Source organism: Cyprinus carpio, chromosome A6 (assembly GCF_018340385.1).
Source record: "Cyprinus carpio isolate SPL01 chromosome A6, ASM1834038v1, whole genome shotgun sequence".
In the NCBI taxonomy this organism is placed as follows: Eukaryota; Metazoa; Chordata; class Actinopteri; order Cypriniformes; family Cyprinidae; genus Cyprinus; species Cyprinus carpio.
The window spans coordinates 23805862-23827498 of NC_056577.1; the positions used below are offsets into that span (position 1 = coordinate 23805862).

At 35.6% G+C, this 21637-nt stretch overlaps 1 protein-coding gene across 1 annotated transcript in view; it reads left to right on the forward strand.

The window, feature by feature from the left end:
• Window positions 1-19646, forward strand: part of atp10a (ATPase phospholipid transporting 10A) — a 42900-nt gene extending 23254 nt beyond the window's left edge. Inside the window, exons 11-21 of the mRNA XM_042758516.1 lie at window positions 866-969; window positions 1900-2026; window positions 2472-2656; window positions 4642-4993; window positions 7018-7094; window positions 9749-9874; window positions 11442-11642; window positions 12148-12228; window positions 12688-12792; window positions 14420-14607; window positions 15481-19646. Of these exons, the coding sequence (XP_042614450.1) occupies window positions 866-969; window positions 1900-2026; window positions 2472-2656; window positions 4642-4993; window positions 7018-7094; window positions 9749-9874; window positions 11442-11642; window positions 12148-12228; window positions 12688-12792; window positions 14420-14607; window positions 15481-16216 (2282 nt within the window). The 3' untranslated portion in view covers window positions 16217-19646. The remainder of the gene's footprint in view (window positions 1-865; window positions 970-1899; window positions 2027-2471; window positions 2657-4641; window positions 4994-7017; window positions 7095-9748; window positions 9875-11441; window positions 11643-12147; window positions 12229-12687; window positions 12793-14419; window positions 14608-15480) is intronic.
• Window positions 19647-21637: the final 1991 nt, after the last annotated feature.

A 21637-nucleotide genomic window follows, 5' to 3' on the forward strand; every position in this document is an offset into this window, starting at 1 on the left:
AGGTGAAGACTTTTAGTTATTTATTTTGTTTATTGGTTTGCTTGCTTGTTTATCTTCTATGGCTCAGTCAAGCTTTCAAGATTCTCTGCACATACTTTTACTTACTTTTGTACATACTGAAATATTTATTTTGTATATACTCAAATACTTCGGTTCATAGGTCGTCCCACACGGAATGAGCTATGAACATGAATGATACCACTCCATTTGTGTTGCTAGCAGTTTAAAAATTGCCCACTTAACCCTTTAAATACTGTTACTTATATAATGAAAGAATTCAGTACAATTTTCCTTTTCACTCTTTGAAGGGTCATGTCAGGGCATGATATGGGGATTTAGTTTACCTATATGTTTATTAAGAACATTTAATTCCTGAGTCAATGCATCAGTCTCTGGAAAAACAGGTCCAGTCGTCCCACAGTTGCAGAGGTGGTGATGAATCATTCGGTGAATATGTGAGGTTTGGCGCACTCGCCCCCTCGTCTTGGCTGACGGTCGTCCATGTTGGGAAGTGATCATCCCAAACAATTTGTTCTGCTCTTCCTGTCAGGAAGAAATGCACTGAGCAATAACACAAGAGCAATAAACCTCAAAATGCTCTGTAGCCAGCTTATCCAGTCAACCTTTCAAAACACTCTGCCATCTTGATTAAATCTAATGGCCTTGTTGAGGAAGCCATTGGCAACATAGAGAACCAACTTGGAAGAGGCTGGCGTGATTAGTTTAGCTGTCTACTTATAGTATGTGTTTTTTACACTGTGTGTGTGTTTAACATTATTTTAGTAAATCCTACTCTAAATGTTAGAATATTTTAATGGATTGTCTAATTTTTCTTTTTGGTTTTCTTTGTGTTTTTGTATTGCAGATGATTGCAAAGGAAAGCGACAAAGGAAAATCTTGTATAAAACTCAAAACTATTTAAATCTTTATGCTGCAGATGGTCTCAGAACACTCTGTATTGCCAAAAAGGTAACACTAACTCAACAATTAGATAATTTTTTTTTTTTTTTAAGGGTGACAATTTAATAAGTTTAGATGTATTAATGACAATTATATACAAAACATAAAAAAATTGTGTGTGACTCTATATTCAATTTTAATAAATTGACAGTTAAATGGGCAACACATTCTTTGTGTTATAATAAAATATAATATGCACTTACACGAATAATGTTTTTGAATTACCTTCATATGGGTTATATTGAGAGAGAGATCTCTCTTTCTCTCTCCATATCTCATGAATAGTAATATATGCCCTCACTCTCTTCTCTGACTTAACTCAGTAAGTTCCTTGTGGGAGTCTGGTTGCCATATATTGTGAGATGTTTTTGTTTTGTTTTTTCTCTCTAATTTTTCAACAAGCTTCCACATGCTCACATGAACCTATTGAAGCAGCTTTCAGCTGTCATTGACAATCAGATTTTTAACCAACAAAACACACTACTTTTTCCCCTTTTTCTCACTAAAGCCCGGCTATGCTCTAACACTTCTTATATATTTTAAAAGTATGAATTCTAGCTTTTCTTCTTTTTGGCATGTTTCATTACCACTGTTGCTAAATAGTCACCTTAACAGAAGGGAAGCCTTGAACAGCTTGCATACAATTATTTTTCACACGGTTAAGTGTGAATTCATACATAAATGGAGCTGTTTAAAGTTTAACAAGCCTCTTTTTGTGTTAGTTTTATTTTCTCCACCTGTTTGTTTTTTTAAGCCAGCAACCAGAATACCTTATTGGGTTCTTCTCTCTTTTGTCTTTTTTTCACACATCTCTTTTAAAAACTTTTTGAAACAGTACTACAGTGTGACAACCACTGCTTTATCAAAACTCATTTATGGAAAATAATATTTATTGAACTCCTTGAGCTGATGTGATGTGATTGTATTTGTTTGGTCCAGGTTCTCAGTAAGGAGGAGTATGCAAGTTGGCTACAACATCACCTGGAAGCTGAGACCGCTATACAGAGGAGGGAGGAGCTGCTATTTGAGTCTGCATTACGACTAGAGACCAATCTCCAACTTCTGGGTAATAATAGTCCCTAAAGCACTCTTAGTCCATTAAGTACTAAGTTGCACCTGGTGTTAAAGCGATAGTTCACCCTCAAGTTGTTTCAAACATCTATGAGTTTCTTTCTTCTGCTAAACACAAAAGAAGATACTTTAAAGAATGCAAGTAACCAAACAGTAGCTGGTCCCTATTGACTTTCATAGTATGTTTTTTTTTTTTCATACTATGGATGTCAGTGGCTACCTGCAACATTCTTCAAAATATATTCTTTTGTGTTCAGCAGAAGAAAGTAAGACATATAGGTTTGGAACAACTTGAAGGAGAGTAAATGATGACAGAATTGTCATTTTTGGGGGAACTATTCCTTTATTATATTTCGGAATTCAAAACACAAGTGCTTAGTACCACACACACAAGTGGGTACATGCATAAAATCTCTCTGTCTGTCTGTCTTTTTAAATAGGAGCAACAGGTATTGAGGACAGACTTCAGGATGGGGTTCCCGAGACCATCGCCTCTCTGAGAAAAGCGGGCCTTCAGATCTGGGTGCTGACAGGAGATAAACAAGAGACTGCCATCAACATTGCCTACGCCTGCAAACTGCTGGACCCAGAGGAGGAGATAATCACTCTTAATGCTGACTCACAGGTACACCCAGCATGCACTGCTGCAGTCAAAGCTGCTCCGCTTTTTCACTTCACTTCCTTCTCCCTCTGAATGCTGACTGAGTGAGGCTTCGGCCTACATCTGATGACTATTTTGATAAACAACTGATCTGTTGATTAGCTCTGGAGTTAATTGTGTAATCAGATTCCTCATCTCCAAACAATATGAATCTTAAGGCCACACTATCACTAAACTGAATTTAAGAACTAATTCATTTAAATTTGAAATGTTTTAAAGAATTTATTTGCTGAAATGTCTCAGAATTCCCAACACTACATGTGTTTTACATATGCCTTATTAAAAAAAATAACTATTACTCTCAGGCTGCCCACTCCAGCTGACAACTTGCCTACAACTACAGAGTTTGGAAAATGTTTAATATCAGTTCTCACAAGAGCCTTTTTATAATTTTATTATATCTTTGGAGTAGATTCTGTTTGATCTTGTTTATTTTTTCTCTGATATGATTATTGTTCTTGTTTTGCTTTTTGCTACCAGGAATGACAGAAATGTCTGAAGGTATTGCCCATAATTTGTAGGCCTGTTTGTTCCAGTTGAAAACACAAACTGTAGTTCAATTTCTGCCACAACTGTACCTTTTTTCCCCCTCACTCATCTACCATATGAGTTTTTTCCACTATGAGCTTTTTAGTCTTTCAAGGGCTGATTACTTATTTTTTTATATGATAATATTGTATTTAATAGTTGTTGTTATTATTATTATTATTATTATTATTATTATTATATTTATTATTAATTGATCTCAACACTTTTCCTTTGTTATTTGTTTGTCAGATATCTACTATGTGAAAGCAGCTCAGCACAGGCACATAATAAATTATTTTAAAACAATTATGTGTATTAATTTTCAAGTTCTAATAAAGTAAATATTAATATGAATTTTGTTGTAGCATGTGTTTTTTACTGTCTTTAAATTAAAGTCACCATGAAATCAAAATTGACCCATTTTTATTTATAGAATATCTCAGCATCTTTTTTTATTATTATTATTATTATTGTTTTTAGATTTATGTGCCCGTGTAATCTTTAATCATAACTTTAAATAAAGTGATATTACATATGTTGCATTTATATCAGCCAACCTGCTTTCTAAGATAACAGCATCAGCCATTAAAAAGTCCTTCTTAGGCCAGCACAAATGAAAATATTTTATAAGGTAATTTATTTAGACCTAAAGGGCCAAAAGTGTTTATAGTTGAAAAAACACCCATATAACAAACTATATGCGTATTCCCCTGCATGACATTGTCCACTATTAGATTGTAGGTGTTTCCCCATAGAACAGCTGGACTGGCTTGAATGAGCTCTCATGATGTTTCATTTTGTCTGCTTGGAGAACACGTGAAGCTTCCACATGAGTTTTGTTTTAAAAAAAAAAAACAGACTGGCAAAGAGCTGTCTTACAGGAATGTCTTAATCACTGACTCGCTGTATTAGTCAGAACTTTTTCCTTGCTTAAAGGGATAGTTCACCCAACAATAAAACTTGTCATTTACTCGCCCTCATGTCATTGCAAAGCTGTATGACTTTATTTCTTCTGTGGAACAAAAGAAGATATTTTGAAGAATGTTGGGAACCAAGCTGTTTGGATAACTAAATGAACAAAAAAAGAAGATATTTTGAGAATCTCAGTGTCAGTGATTTTTATGTTTTACTGAAGAAAGCAAGTCAGAGGTTTGGAATCACATAAAGGTGACTAAATGATAACAAAATTTATATTTTTGGGTGGAGTATACATTTAATAAAAGTGATTTGGCACAGTAAATTTGTTATATAATTCATACCATAATTGTGATCTGTTGTGTTGGAGTCATCATTTTTTTTTTTTTTTTTGCTACATTTCTCTGTTTGCCAGATGTTGCCTAACCCTCATGAGATCTTTGTGTCCTTTTACAACCTTCCTGATTTTTTTATTTTTTTTTCCATCAAATGTGAACTCTTACTAGGAGGCCTGTGCTGTATTGCTCGAGAACAGTCTGCACTACATCCAGGCCAAGTTCCTTTGCAACCCTCGACCAGATCCTCAAGCAGCTAGAGACTATGCTGGCATCCACTTCTCTTCTCCGGTGTGTTCCCCGGCCTCCTCTGGCCACTCCAGTCCCTTCCTGGTGCACCGGCTAGGGCTGGTGATCGACGGCCGGACCTTGGCCTACGCACTGGACAAGAGTTTGGAAGACAAGTTCCTTGCTGTGGCTCGAAGTTGCAGGTCCGTTCTATGCTGTCGCTCGACGCCCCTGCAGAAGAGCATGGTGGTCAAGTTAGTGCGTAACAAGCTCAAGGTCATGACGCTGGCAATAGGTAAGTGGTGGATTTGTTTGGTCGTTTTTTATGATTTATCTATATAGTGTTTGTTGCAAATGCTTATTCTCAAGTGGGTTTTTAACAGTTTAGTTTAGCTGAATTTGTTGCATGAAAATTTGCATCCTTTTTGAAACTTGAAAGCTTCAGTCTCCATTCACTCTAATTGCATGGAAAAGTATAACCAGTACAAAATATGTCCTCAAATGGGCTTGAGAAGACATGAGGGTGAGTAAATGTTGACTGAACTTTCATTTTTGCTTGAACTGTCTCTTTAAACAATAACTGGTTCTTTAATTTAATAGAAGCACAAAATGGGTAGCATAGATGTTCTTTTGTTGTTGTTGTTGTTTCTCGTACTTTTTGCTTGGCAAGTCGAATTTGAAGATTAATGGTCCCTGGTATTGCCAAGTAAACATTTTAGTGGTGACTGGACAGCACGTGTCTGTCCTTTCTTCAGTGCAGAATGCCATATTTACAAGCCTACACAGCACTCTAGCTAATTATCCAGATGGCTTTAGGGAGAGAGAGAGAGATGCAAGGTGCATCGAGACTGAGCCACCTGCCTGCAGAAACAGCAGGTTACCTCAGGTCATTTCCCCCTGCCTTGGAATAAAATAATTTGTAATTCATTTATGCCTCATGCTTAAAACATTAACACTGTCGTTTTGGAGGGGAATGAGAGAGCGAGTGCTCAGACGACCCTCGGCGGTGCTGTAAATAAACTCCTTTGCCTTGAAATTGACAGACTTCATTACAGAATGAATCAGAGCCTTGTCTTCTTCACTGCATGACTCTAATGAATGGACATTTATGGTGTACAGACACATTCGCAGCAGATGTTACCGGTTCTCATGCTAAGCATATTTGCTTTTTTGGCATACTTCAAATAAAGGTGGTCTTGTTGAATTTGGCTGCCACGTTTGTTTGTTTCAGTTTGGACAAAGGCGACTGACAGTCTCAGCGGGTTATTACTTTTGTGTATACTTCAAAGCCTACTAGCTTTTTAGCTGGAAAGTCAGCTTTTGATGATAGCTTGGGGTCAAGTCAGCACTACACCTTTTGTCTCAGGCAACAGAGAATGATTTTATAAAACACCTCAAGGCAGATTCAAAGGTCCAAGATAAACACCTTTGAACACACATTATGTATTAACTGAAGTACACTCTCGCCATACAGTAGTTTCAGGCCGCATGTTGTCAATTTACAGTTCATAATAATCATGTGATTTTTTTTTAAATGGCCTCACCTTTTATTCTCTAACTGGACTAAGTTTTCCTGTGATCAGATATTCTGAAATATAGTGTCTTTGTTCTAACTTGGTGTACTTATTTCTTCTGTTTGGACTTTGGCTTTTCATGTAGCAGACAATCATAAATATTCTAGAGTTTATGTTTAAAGTCTGTTTCATAATGTTCTTGATTTTAAACTCAACAATCAAACACAAACATTCCTTTATTCCGCTCTCACTATTTATCTGTCTAACCTTGCTTACTGCTATATAACCATAAAATTTTTAACTTTCAGACAGGGCCAACATTTTTGTCTTTGTACCCTTTTCTGGTTGAAGTTTGTGTTTAATAGTTTAACAAGGTGCCTCATTTAGTTTAAAACTTCTATTATATAGAACAGAATGAAACCAAGCCAAAATATTTGCAGCTCAGACTTGACTAAACTTGAACTGATGAATGGAATGCTAAATTTAGCATGACCGTCCCATTTGGGTTCCTGTGCGATTTGACTTAGTAAGCTTTTTTTGAGACTATTTAGGTGTGTAAAAGGTGACATTGATGTAAAGTCATGTCACCCTGCTAATGCCATTCCAGTTCATTTCAGAAACGGCAGCTTGTTTCTGGGCTCTTTTGTGTTTAATTTATGTTGTTTGTTTTTGCCAGCAGAGCACTTTGCTGCTGATGCGATGTTTGCATTAATGCAGGCTGACATTGTGCAAAGTGAAATGGAATTGATAACTCACTCGCCTCTTTCTCACCCTCTTTTGGTCTGTTTTTTTTCATTCATTCTAGGTGACGGCGCTAATGATGTTAGTATGATCCAAGTGGCTGATGTAGGAGTGGGAATCTCCGGACAGGAGGGCATGCAGGTAAGGAGACACTGAAATGATCAAGGGGAACTGATGTTGACATAGGTGTTTGAAAGAGGATGGTGGAGATGATTGTATTCTGGATAATTGTAGAACCATACATTGTGGCTACACTTTACTCTCTGCCTTAAGTGTAGAGTACGAGAGGAATGAGCATTGTAAAGCAGGATTGCAGAGTTAATGCACCACAATTCTGGATATACATAAATTGTTTTATAAAGATTTTTTTTTGCCAAGATACAGAGACAGCCTGTACTCAGACAGTTAATAAATGGTACCTTACACCAGTGGTTCTCAACTGGTGGTTCACAACCCAATTATGAGTTGCAGTCTCTCCTGATAGGGTCAGCAACAGGGAAAACAACTCTAAATACAAATAATTAATAATGTTAACAGTATTATTGACTATAGTTACAAATTTTTGTTTTGTCCTACAGCATAAATTACACAGTTTGAAAATAAATAGGAGTTTAGAAAACCACTGTGTGTGTATATAATCACAATAATGGGATTATATGTGCTTGACAAATCAATGCTGTAGATTCATGATAAGATGGCAAAATGCACTGAAGTTTGGGGGCGGTAAGATATTATTATTATTTAATAAAGTCGTCTTCTCACTGAGTCTGCATTTATTTGAGCAAAAATGCAGTAATTTAAAATGTTTTCTATTTTTTTAACATTTTAAAAAGTGATTTATTCCTACACAAGAAACATTTCTTATCATTGTTGAAGACAGTTAACTATTTTTGACTGCTAACTAATTTTATGGAAATTTATTTTATTTATTTATTTATTTATTTATGTATTTATTGAATGTTCAAATAAACAGAAGAATTTTACTTTTTTAACATTATAAATGTCTTCTAATCAGTTTAATAGATCTTTTTAGAATGAAAGTATCAATTTCCTTTAAAAAATAAAAATCTTACTGGCCCCAAATTTTTGAATGGGAGTGTACATGTATTAAGTATAAATTGCACTCAGTTATAACTTGGATATGAATTTTGAAACTGCTGTGTTTAAAAAAAATTGCTAGAAAGTTACTAAACAAGGACCAGAAAAATGTGAAGTATACAATTCCATATTCATCAAATTTAATGCTTGATTTTGTTTGTTTTTGCAATAAAGAATTTTGGTACTGTAGTAACTTGAAATCTGGCTCCAAAAGCAGAACCAGTTGAAAGATTGACTCTTCTCCTGATATATTGACCCATGCCTTTTTTAAGGACAGTTTTAACCTAAATGCACTATATGCAGTGGTAGCAGTTTTGCTTTATTTGGGCGATACGCAGCATATGGTTCCTTCAGCAGTTCATTTGTATAAAGCGCCCTCCACTTGTTCGTCTCTGGGAACTGCCTATTTCGTTCTGGTTTCTCAGAAAATCTCCACTTTGCCCACAAATAGCTTCCCACCCCCCTCTGCTCTGTTTTCAGTGGCAGGCCTACAGAATATACATCCTGTTAAGGTGAGAAGAGAAACAGGAAGCCCCATGAGCTCATCTGTTTGACGCTCTGTCTCATAAATTAGCAGATTAATAAAAATAAAAAAACGTGAAAGTGACACTTTTTTTTTTTGTTGTTGTTTGTTTTGTTTTTTTTAAGTGACATGACATACAGCCAAGTATGGTGACCCATACTCAGAATTCGTGCTTTGCATTTAACCCATCCAAAATGCACACACTCACACCGTGAACACACACCCGGAGCAGTGGGCAGCCATTTTATGCTGTGGCGCCCGGAGAGCAGTTTGGGGTTCGGTGCCTTGCTCAAGGGCACCTCAGTCGTGGTATTGCCGGCCCAAGACTCGAACCCACAACCTTAGGGTTAAGAGTCAAACTCTCTAACCATTAGGCCATGACATCAGCAAAAGATCTGGCCGTAATGAGGCACCACTCTCCGCTGTGTGCCAAAGTTCTCTTCTTGAGGTCAGCGTTCAGTATTAAACAACCCTAATGAGAATCTGTTTATGACTCTGTCCCGTAGACCAAAATGTGCCAAACATAGTAAGGTAATAACTGATCTCACCTGCTTTTTTATGCTTGCTTGATGTGGAGAGAATGACAACGAGGATGGAGAACATGGCTGATGCTGCTGATTAAAATCCCAAATGCCATTAGAGGCAACAAGGCGGTATCTTTCATGCTGATAGATGACATGTTAACTGTGTATGATAAAGAATAGATGGGTGAAGGACGGGAGATCATTTTCACCAGATTCCACAGTCAGGAAGGCTTTTCATAATTCTTTTATGCAAAAATGTCCTCACAAATGTTTTGTCACTAGGCTGATGTTAATCTTTTGTCTTATGAATATATACAGATGCCATGCCGCGTGTGTGTCTCACTTAATAGATCTTGAGCCTCAAGCCAGATGTCGTCAAAATCCATTTTATATAAACGTGTTTATAACATTTTAACTCAATAGGCCAACATGTAACAGCATTGGAAAGGAATGCATATTTGATTTTTTTTTCACTTTTTAATAATGTTAAAAATATGCTATTAAAATAAAATAGATGTTATTCATAGCATCGCCTATTTATGCACTAGTGCTGTCCATTGCTTTGTGAAAATAGTTTTAATTGCACAGTAATTGACAAACCTTTATTAACATTTACTGTCTTCTCTGTTCTGTTCACATTGTTTTCATAGGCTGTAATGGCCAGTGACTTTGCCCTGCCACGATTTCGATACCTGCAGAAGCTGCTCTTGGTTCACGGCCATTGGTGTTACTCTCGTCTCGCCAACATGATCCTCTACTTCTTCTACAAAAACGCTGTGAGACCATGAAGTTTGCTCATTTCCTGATTATAATTACCATTAATATATAGGTTGAAGTTGAACTACAGTAAAGGGACTTTGAAAAACAATATGGCAGGAATAATACATATACTGTACATGTAGTTTGTATTGCAAAAATAAACTCTTAAATGGTGATCAGTATTGTATCATACTGAATGAGGTTTATTTTATGATAATGACAGGCTTGCTTTATGTTATCCTGCTTATTACATGGCTACGAAATACAAAAATAGGAATGAAATAATTTATTTTTAGTTGAAAATATTTGATTGTGTGGGAAAGAGTGAGTGCTAAAAGTGACAAGTAAGATATTAGTTGTCAGGGTCGATGGCCAAATGCACAGTTTACAGTTTGTGGATCCTGTAGAATTAAAATGTTCAAATTCAATTTTTGAATATATTTGTTAGTTTTCTTCTATAAATCGTGATAAGTGCTGGATGATTTAAGGTTCAAATGACCATTCTGATTTATTTTTATACTTGTAATCATTAAAGGTAGGGTAGGTGATTTCGGAAAGGCTAGCAATAGCAAGCTAGCTTTTAAAGCAAGATCCCACCTTCCCTGCATAATCACTCTTTAAAGCCACACCTCCTCCAAAACACACACAGGCAGACCTGAGGCTAATCAGCGACACGATGGTGGGTGATTGAATGCAAAGCTGTCAAGATTACCTCATGTCTCATTCACCAGTGAGAAATCATTACAGTGCAAAGTGCATAATATTAAAATAATAGCGCCTTCCATTCTCACTCGGTGGAACACACTGATGACGTATCATGTCTGCACGAACAGGGTGCATGGAGGTATGCAAATATGTACATTGACAGGCAGGTAGGACAACCTATCGTAATGTTTGGACTTTCAACCAACATAACAAATAATGTTTTCAATTCAAATCACCTACCTTGTCTTTAAATATTAATTTGTGTATTTGGTTTGTCAATTAATTGGTCTTTTTTTTTTTTTTTTTTTTTTTCCAAAAAAGTTGTAATGCTTTAAACTTAATTCCTTTAAACATATATTTTAGCTATTATAAAAAAAAAATCTGCTCAATCCTGGAGTCAAATAGCATATTCCAGAGAGCCGTGTAATTATGCATCCAGTTTAACAGGTTGAAGTTTCATGACGTGAATTGTTTATAGCTAGAAGCTCTTAAATGTTGTTGTCTGTTCTTCATATATTCTTTGATGAATTGAGGAGGTCCTAGAAATGTCTTGGACGTAATGAAGATGAATCACTTATGAGGCAACAACAACTGCAAACTTCATTATAGATCAGGGGTGGCGAACTCAGTCCTGGAGAGCCACAGCCCTGCAGAGTTCAGCTCCAACCCTAATTAAATCTCACCTGCCTGTAGCTTTCTAGTAACCCTTCAGACCTTGATTAGCTTGTTCAGGTGAGTTTGATCAGGGTTGAAGCAAAACTCTGCAGGGCTGCGGCTCTCTAGGACCGACATTCGCCACCCCTGTTATAGATTTTTATTATAGATTTTTTATCTTTCTCTCACCTCTTTTCCTCTATTGTGCTGTCTTTCTCACCCTAGATGTTTGTTGCCCTCATCTTTTGGTATCAGTTCTACTGTGGGTTCTCTGGGTCAGCCATGGTTGATCAGTGGTACCTGATTTTCTTCAACCTGATGTTCTCCGCATTCCCTCAGCTCATCACCGGCACCCTTGACAAAGATGTGTCAGCAGAAACCCTGCAGGAGTTGCCGCAGCTTTACATGAATGGGCAAAACTCAGAGGTACATGCTGTTTGGGCAGAACATAATTACACCATCCATGAACTGCATATATTGAATTATAATTGGGACCAAAATGACTATTGAAAGTGTAATGTAAATGGTAAATAAAAACCCATGAACAGCATTTTGCCACATGTATTCACACTTGAGTTTCCTGTGGTGTGCACCGTCAGCAGTTCCTCTATAAGCATATGAAGTATATTACCCATGCAGCGGTTGCCACAGTTATTGCTTTGATTGTTTTTTGCTGACCCGTTTCAAAATGGGTCTTTTATTCTCTGCTGAATTTCATAAAGGGAAAAACAGCACGAGCAGGAGCTAATATTTTATAAAAGCAACTAATCATCTTGAAAGTGCTGAAATTTTCCAACCTGGGATAATTAAACTGCAGCGGTTGCCTCTGCTTTGCTAACCATATCCCTCTGCAGAGGTCTTCCTTTACTTTGATTTATTCACAAACCGTTTATTTGTGTTTTATACCTGATTGTTTGAATTTCTTATACAGGAATATAAACCCTACATGTTCTGGATGAACATGATTGATGCCTTCTACCAAAGCCTCATCTGTTTCTTTATCCCTTACTTTGTAAGTTTGATTTAAATATTTTGAGCATTCGCTGAAGTATCCCTTTAAGTTGGGGGCCATCTGATCTTATAGGAATTTTTTAGTTCAGTATGTACAGTTCAGATGCACTACAAAAAAGTTTTCACTTGTTTTCCAGTAAAAATGTTGAAAAATCCTTTAAATAAGGGGAAAAAAAAAATACTTTAAGCAAGACTTCATAGGACATTAAGACTGATTTGCATAGTGTCTTTTCAGTTTGTATATTTTGTCTGTTGTGCTGGCAAAAAAATAATAATAATCTTTTATTTTTAGCTTGTTAATAATTAATGCTTCAAAGTAAATGTCTTGTTTCAAGAATTTTCAGATATTTAACTGCAAATTTACTTGCTTTGGTTTTTTGCAGTGTGCATGAGAAGTGAAAATACTTAAGTAGGGTCTGTAAGAAAGCAACAGTGTTGTTTGAATGTCATATATTTGCAGGCTTACGTTGACTCTGATGTGGATTTGTTTACATGGGGCACTCCCATCACCACCTTGGCACTCTTCACCATTTTGCTACACTTGGGCATCGAAACCAAAACCTGGGTGAGTCTTTATAATATGCAAAATGTAATATAGGATGGTGTGATGTATTGGCTAAAGCACGGTCAAAATCACTTCTAAAACTCACTCTTCATGATTTTTCTGTACTGTGCTTTTGCAGTGTAAAGACAGTTGTGCACTTGTTAAGATTGGTGAGGGTCTCTGGTTAAACCTGCTTATTCTGTTTCTTATCATAAACATCATTTGCAAAAATGCCGATAAGAGTAGTGAAGTCTGTTTTCAATCTGATTAATGTTCATTTCAATGAATCGGTTGAGTAGTTTGTTTAACGCCATCCGTTAGAAATAGTCAAGGGAATCCCTGCATGGCATTTTACATGTATATAGGTAGATGTCGTTTATTTGTGTATTCATATTGATACAGTACTTAGAATGATTTTAATGTGATGTACATTTCTAACATAATTTTAAATTATAATTAAAAGATAATTATTCTTCCACTTAGTGTAAATAAATATATTTAAAGTATTTTATACTTGTGATACCTTGTTTTATTATATTTTATTTTATTGACTTTAAAAGATCATAAATGGCAAAAAAAAAGCAACCCTGATACAGATTTTGTACTGCTTTCTTTGTAGCTAACCCATTTTCTTCCAATTTCATTGTTGCTTAAACTTCCTCTAGAAAATCTGTTAGCGTGTCACAATATGTATTAGTATACACATCTTGTGTACAATTCATCTGACAAAGTATAGGATTTGGAAATAATGAAGTGCTTCAGCTGAAATCAGAAACCCATCTCACACATATGTACGAGGGGGTAGAGAAAGCAAGCCTTTCCTTTCTTTCTCAAAGTATGAAATGAGGCTGAACACTGTGGCAAGGAAGACCAGGATGATGCTGACATGGCCAGGGACATTTATGCAGGGAGCCTCCTTGATTGGTTTGAACTGGGAGATACTGCACCATCAGGAGCCATACATCAGCCTGACAGCCCCGTGCAGGCAGCCTCAGTCCAGCCCACTGTGCTCATCTCTCTCGCTAATCATGCTGGCGTATGCATGGCCGTCACACACAGGGTTGCTGAAGCTGATAGTTGTCTTTGCCTGCGCATGTCCCGTGGCGTATTCTGAACTGCATTTATGTATGTGTGCAGCCCGTATCTGATTCTCCTCTATTTTTCCCTCTTTTCGTGAGTAGCTCTTTTAGATTTATGAGCGTGAATTGGATTAGAGCTTTTTCCATTACACCGGCGCTGTAAATTTTCAGCTGACACGTTACGGTGCGTGAAAAATGTCCTCTGCAGCCTCACTGTGTTTCCAGACATGATGATGGCTTCTGGTGTGAAAGAGGCTGTTCTTCACAGTAAATGGCTCAAGTAGAGAGTAAACGTTTCCAGTAGTTGGGCTGGCAGCTTTATCGTTCCACGTGCTGCTCAGGAAAATGAACACACGTACTGGAGGGAAAGCGAGTGAAACACCTTTTAGGTCATTTGAGGTGAGGGTAGTGTGGAGGCCAAGTACATGTGGGAAGGTTGTCATCCCTGTGCGCATTCAAAGTGAACCTGAAATTTTGTGCACAACCCATTTTAGTTCCGTAATATCTAATTCATGCAATTTACAAACTCTTTGTTAACTCTGTCTTGATTGTCTTTAATTCTTTCACAGACATTGATGAACTGGATGTCGATTGGCTTCAGTATAGCTCTCTTCTTTACTGTGGCGCTGTGCTACAATGCTTCCTGCCCAACATGTTTCTCTCCATCCAACACTTATTGGATCATGCAGAAGCTGCTGGGAGATCCTATATTCTACCTGCTGTGTGTTGTCACACCTATTGCCGCTCTTCTTCCCAGGTATATCTAACCTACACCCAATTGGAAGTATTTGGTCTAATTCAAATTTATTTAATTTGCATGTCAAATTCCATATTGTCATTTCAAATTTCAATTAAGGGATTATTGTTATTTCTTTTAGTTGCACTTTTTTTTGTTGCATGACTTATAACATAGCTCAGCATAAAAGGAGCTTTCCTGGCTATTAACATTGCCACAGTTAAAAGAAAAATAAAATATATTTCTTATGAATATTTTTCCCTTTTTCTTTTTATTTCCAGAGATAAATTCATTTATTTTATTTTATTTTATTTTATTTTATTTTATTTTATTTTATTTTATTTTTATTTTTATTTTTATTTTTATTTTTATTTTATTTTAAAACAGGGTTTCCTAAACAGGTGTTCATGAGGGCACTGCAGGGAGTTAAAAAATTAATAAGCTAATAATTAATTAAATTACAAAAATAAAAGAAATAAATATTTATTAAATATTTATTAAATATTTTAAAAATAAAAAGGATCATAATAAAAAAAATATTATTTAAATATTAACTTAAAATCTGCATTTTAAAACGTACATGTAGAGTATGTTTATTAATATTAAATACTTTTTTATGCTCATTAATATTATATTAAAAATTATAAAAAAATTATATTCAATTAATGGTATTTCAGAATTGAATATTAAATTTATTAATAAATCTACTCATCACACTTTGTAAAATATTAATATAATTATACGAATATAATATTTATCTAACTATGTACAAACACATCACAAAAATCTGTGTCTTAAATTCATGATGTTCAGGCTGGTGTCTAATGCCAATGTAACTATGGAGCTCATGGGAGTTTTAGTTTTTGCTGACTCTCTGTTGTTTTCATGTCTCAGATACTTTTATAGAGCTTGTCAGGGAACTCTGTTTCCAAACCCTGTCCACATGGGAAGACAACTGGACAAACTGCCAGTGGACATGCGCAGGATCTTCCTGAGTCAGAGCCAGATGAAGCTGGGCTCCCTCGGGTCACTGTTTGCCCCCCGTGCCCCATTTTTCCCTCTCTGCGGGCCTTTCCAGAAAGACTACAGGCCCAGGGTAAAACAGACCCACATGAGTGGCACCAAACAGAAGGAGAAAGCTATAGCCAACCCCATCCCATCAAAGAGCATGGAGATGCGGGACACACCTTTAAGCTCAAAAAACTCTGACAACCATATCACACTCAACTTCAGAATGCAGGAAGAAGTTCAGTCCTGCAGACAGGGCTCAGACAGCCCCCTATCTGAGAACTTACACTGCGTGAAGGAACCTTCGAGTCCCATTTCAGGCACTCTGCCGTACACCAAAGACACTCCTGGCTCCAGGACTATTTTGGATAGCACAGGCTTGGAGGCCCCGCTGAGTCCAACAGACCTCTGTCAGGTCGAGTTGCTCACCTCCACTCCACTGCTTCCTCAAACCGAGAGTATGCATCTCATGTCGCCACCCAGAAGTTGTTTTTTGGGACAAAAGCTGGACGACGAGGACCATTCAAACCAAAAGTCCCTACTGAAACAGGCCGGGGATGTGGATCACACCCATTCTACTAGCTGCCTACAGGAACATTCACTCAAAACAACATTTCTATGATGCTTTCTACACGTTACGCTGATTCAAATTTGCACGTTAGCTTTAAGAAATGTTATTATATATTCATGATTATTTTATGAAGATATAGGTTGGTACTACACACACACATATATATATATATATATAAATAATAAATTTTTTAGATGTATAAAATTTTGTTTTGTTTTTTTAAGAAAGAGTGGCCAGCACATGCAAACTGGATGGTTTTATGATTTACTTTGACTTTTTAATTTTTTTTTATCCATCTCAAAAGTGGAGGCGGTTTGTTTCTCGAGGCAGAAGCAGTCCAGAGACATTCCTTTATCTGTTTATTTGAACCTGGATGTTCTGGCGCACTTTAAAGAACCTTCCTCTCCTACCTTTAGACACTGCAGATAGCACTACATTTGTATTTTCGCCATCCCAGTACTAAAAAAAAAAAATCATGGTACCCTTCATTGTCAGTATCTACAGAAATTTTAGTAACACTTTACGAAAAGTGAACAAGAGAAGTCCTGATCTAATACTTTGTTTTGAATAAAGGCATGAACTAATCAAGAACTAATAGTGTGCGACGGGAGTCTTTAATAACAGCCTTAACATCATGTTAGTACATATCTGGTTTACTTTTAGTTAATGTATTAACACTTTCAATCAAATGATTTATATTACAAAGAATTTGAAGTGGCAAACTCTAATCTGACTTTAATTAAACATGCATGATTTTAATTCATTATAATGCCTGAATAACCAAACTTCTTTAAATTCTTTGTCATACAGCCATTCTAATGCATTAACTATCAATCTTATTTAAACATGTTGTTAAAGTGGCCATTTTTCACATGACTCCCTCTGATTCCAGTCATGCTAGTGCTTAATTAGTTCTTGATTAGTCTGTGAGTTCATTCACCATAAGTTCAGCTATTTGTTCAATTATTAATACATGATTTAGGTATCCTATTTGTAAAGTGTTAGTGAAATTCCTTAAATTTGCGTTTGTGTTTTTCGATCCCCTGACGAGTTTGATTAGTGCTGAGCAAGAGATGCTCTCTACTCTTGTTGATTTTAAGTTTTTGCTGTTTAAAGGACTATGCATGACACTTTTATTCTATTGCAGCTCTTAGACATCTACCAGACGTTAAGATGTCTCACACGAACATCATTACAGATTTACTAGAGTCAAACATTACCGTGTAAAGTCCTCTAGCGCAGTTGAGCCCAATGGGGCTTTCTCGCTTTTCATGTTTTCATAAACAGATGGTGCTTGTGGTAGATTCCAGCTCAAGTATATGTTTGTCTTTTTCTTCATTTTTTGCTGCTGCTTTTGTTTCTACACACATTTCTGCTGGAGAGGATTTCACTTTGCCTTTTTATATATAGTTCTATTCATTCAGTCATTGTGCAGAGGGCTTTAGGAAATAAAAGCCGATGCATTAAGCTAATTGGTGTTTGTTGTCAGCAAAGGATCCTGGGACGTGGCATTAGAAGATTTGATTCAGTGCATGTGTGAACAGAAAGACATGCTGATATGCCACTTGACTCTGTTTTCTTTAGGCATTTTTATGGCCTGATCTGTTGATATATATGCTTCTTCTGTTATTTGCTATGATTGTATTTTTCTGCTGTTTACTCTATACATGATCCTTGACCAAAGACGCAAGAAGCACATGACCGCTGGAGCGTTTGTACTGTAACGGCTTGCTCGGGCTGATCGTTTTATCAGTTAGCAATTTAATTGGCTCAGGGCAGCTACTCTTTTATTAAAGGGATATTTCAGGCAAAATGACACTTCATGTTGGTTTAGAACGACACGAGGGTGAGAACACAATGACAGAAATGTCATTTTTGGCTGAACTATCTCTTTAACCGTCTTTTTGCCCTCACCGCTCAAGCTACTATACCCAAACTGGTCCTATTTTTTCATGACCAGAATCATGTATTGTATGCATTTGTGTCTCGCTCACCCTCAGGAATGTCAACATATGTTCATAATAGCATTCCATTTTGATCAGTCTATTCTAAGGGAATTAACAGACTATTCCATGACTTTGTGACTTCTCATTGTTTTAAAGCTGGAATATGTGTAATGAACTGTTCAGCCGAGCACATAGGAGGTTATCCGTTTGTTCCACAAGACAATATTCCACGCTTCCGCAAATGTCAGGGGTGTGCCGTATTATAGAGTCCCCTAGAGAGATGCTAAAACAGTTTTTATGAGATGATTTGTCATGCTGTGCTCACATAACCTCAAGGCCTCACCAATCTGTTCGTTCGGGATCTCATTTGGGCAGTCGCTATCAAAACCGCTGATTTATGAACAGCCTACCAGGAGGATTATGAGATCTATTGTGTTCATTACACAACGAATGGTGTGAACAGAATGTGCTCAGACCAAAAAAAACAGGGGTGTTACATTAGAAAGCTTCTCGATTGTACTTCCTTGGCATTCATAAACACAAAAACTCATGTTTTTTGAGAGAACTGGGTGTATATAGAGGGCGATGCAGTATTAAGCTGGATGTGAGACAGGAAAAAAACGACTGACTGTCTCTGTATATGTCTGGATACTACAGTAAAACCCTAAAGAAGATAATATGAAGCACACTAGTACTTTGTCCCGTCAGTTGTTCTTCTGCACAGCTCAGGTTCAGCACTCGCCGCTTTGAGCAATATTTTCGTCTCGCTGCATTTGACATGTTTATAGCATCCAAAGTTTTGTTTTATTTACATTGTTTGATAATGCCAACATCTGTATGTGCTTTAGTTATGCAAGAAAAAGGTTTTATACGATGTAGAATATATATTATGTGCCTTAACACTGGAGAAGACATATGTAGACAGCAGTACATACAGTGAATTTTATATACATGCAGTATATGTAAAGTTATTTGGAATTATATTAATAAATGAGGTTTAATAAAGTTTAAAAATCTGTTTGGTTTTTAACAAATTGAAGAGATTATGCTGTATTTTTTTTCCATGCTATATTTGTTTGTTGTTTTTAGATTGGAATGTGCCAGTACTTTGTCTGTCAAGTTCTTGGCCAAGCATCACATGCTGTAATAGAATCCATTCACAGCTGCATTCCAGAGCCTTTCCTTAATTTCAGGCCAGATCACCAGCAGGAATGCTGTCCTTCAGAGTTTGTTATAGCACACATGTAAGCATTGGGTGGACTTTTTGATACTCAGCATGACTTCTATCACTGTCACTGCCATGACTGTTTCTGGCTCATTGTACTGTAATTGGTGTTTGTTGTAGTCACACAAAGGTTGAGTTTGTCTCGCTGTAGGCTCACTACATTGCCAGCCTTTCATGAAAACACCTGTTTCAAGTGGTTCTCTGACATTTTGGAGGGGTTTCTTAAATTGTTCACTCGTTCTATGTTTGTTTCTTGACGATACACAACTCTTTTATGTCATAAAACTGAAATAAATGGTAAGAAAATGTTTGTTGTGCTCCCGTTCTCTTGTTCGATTTTCTTCCTGAACTCTCCTAAAGTACAAGTGAATATTCCAAGTGTTTTGGAGCATACATGTGAGGAAAACGCAGTGTTATTTAGTATTATTGAGATACTATGATAGGTGTGATTAATATTTTAATTTCCATTTTGATTATAATTTAAGTTAAGGTTTTAACTATATAGTCATGTTTATTTTTAGTAGATTTTTAATGTATTTATTTTTGGGAGAATTTTTTACCTGGTAACTAGGTTAAACAATAAATAAATTTATTTTATTTAATTTAACATTTGTTTCAAGTAACAAAATATACATATATTTTTAGTATATAATTTTAGTTACCAATAATATCCCTGGGAATAATCCATATTTGTCATTATTCATTTAAGTAGTTTTCTATATGTTGTAGTTGCAAAATCCTGTTGACACACTACCGGTCAAAAATTTGGGATCAGAACGATTTTTAATGTTTTTTACAGGAGTTTCTTATGCTCATCAAGGCTGCATTTATTTAATCACAAATACAGGGAAAAAAATATATTGTAAAATATTTTTATGTAAAATAACATATTTCTTTTTTAATATATGTTAAAATCTAATTTATTCCTGTGATGCAAAACTGAATTTTCAGCATCATCACTCCAGTCTTCAGTGTCACATGATCCTTCAGAAATCATTCTAATATGCTGATTTATTATCAGTGCTGGAAACTGTTATCCTGCTCAATTATTATTATTATTTTTATTTTATTATTATTTTATTTATTTATTTATTTATTGGAACTTGATACTTTTTTTCACGATTCTTTGATGAATAAAAAGTTAAAAAGAAGAGCATTTATTTAAAATAGAAATCTTTTCTAACAATATACAATACAGTTCAAAATTTGGGGTCAGTACATTGTTATTCTTTCTTTTTTCTGAAAGAAATTAAAACTTTTATTCAGCAAGGATGTGTTAAATTAAGAAGTGATGGAAAAGATTTATATTGTTAGAAAAGATGTATGGTTTGCATAAATGCTGTTCTTTTTAACTTTTTATTCATCAAAGAATCCTGAAAAAAGTATTGCAGTTTCCAAAAAAAAAAAAAAGATATTTGGCAGCGTAACTGTTGCCAACTTTGATAATTTTAATAATAAATCAGCATATTAAAATGATTTCTTAAGGATCATGTGACACTTTATACTGGAGTAATGGCTGATGGAAATTCAGCTTTGCATCACAATTAATTATATTTTAAAGGATATTAAAATAGAAACCGTTATTTTATATTGTAATAACATTTTGCAAGACTAATGTGTTTTTTTTTCTGTATTTTTGATCAAATAAATGCAGCCTTGATGAGCATAAGAGACTTCTTTAAAAAAAAACATTACAAGTTTTACTGATCCCAAACTTTTGACCGGTAGTGTATATATTCATCCATTCATAGCAGATTTATTATTCTCATGAGACTCATTGAAATCAATTGCATTTTGATGCACCATATTAAATAATCATATTCACTGATATTTTTTCTTGCTTGACATTGTTTGTGCCCATTGTTTTCTGCTGCATAGAAAAGAGCAGACATTCTGCAAAATATGTCATATGGGTGGACAACTCCCAATATATCTAATTCTTTGGCCATTTCAGAGTGAAATTTGTAGGATTAGCCATACCTGCGCCCATTCAGAATTGGTTTTGTTTTTTGTTTTTATTTTGTTGTTTTGTGGTTTGATTTCGGGTTGTTGTTGTTGTTTTTTTTTTTTTTTTTTTTTTTTTTTTTTTTTTTTTTTTTTTTTTTTTTTTTTTTTTTTTTTTTGGTTTTGGTTTATTTGAGTTTATTTTTGGATTATTCTGTTTGTTTTTGTTTTATTTTTTTCCATGCTGATTTTTGAGGCAAAATCTGCAGTTTCTGTGAAATTAATTTAAACATGATAAATATGTTAAACAGAGCTGGAAGTTTATTGGTAGATAACAGTGTTATGGCAAATGACTAT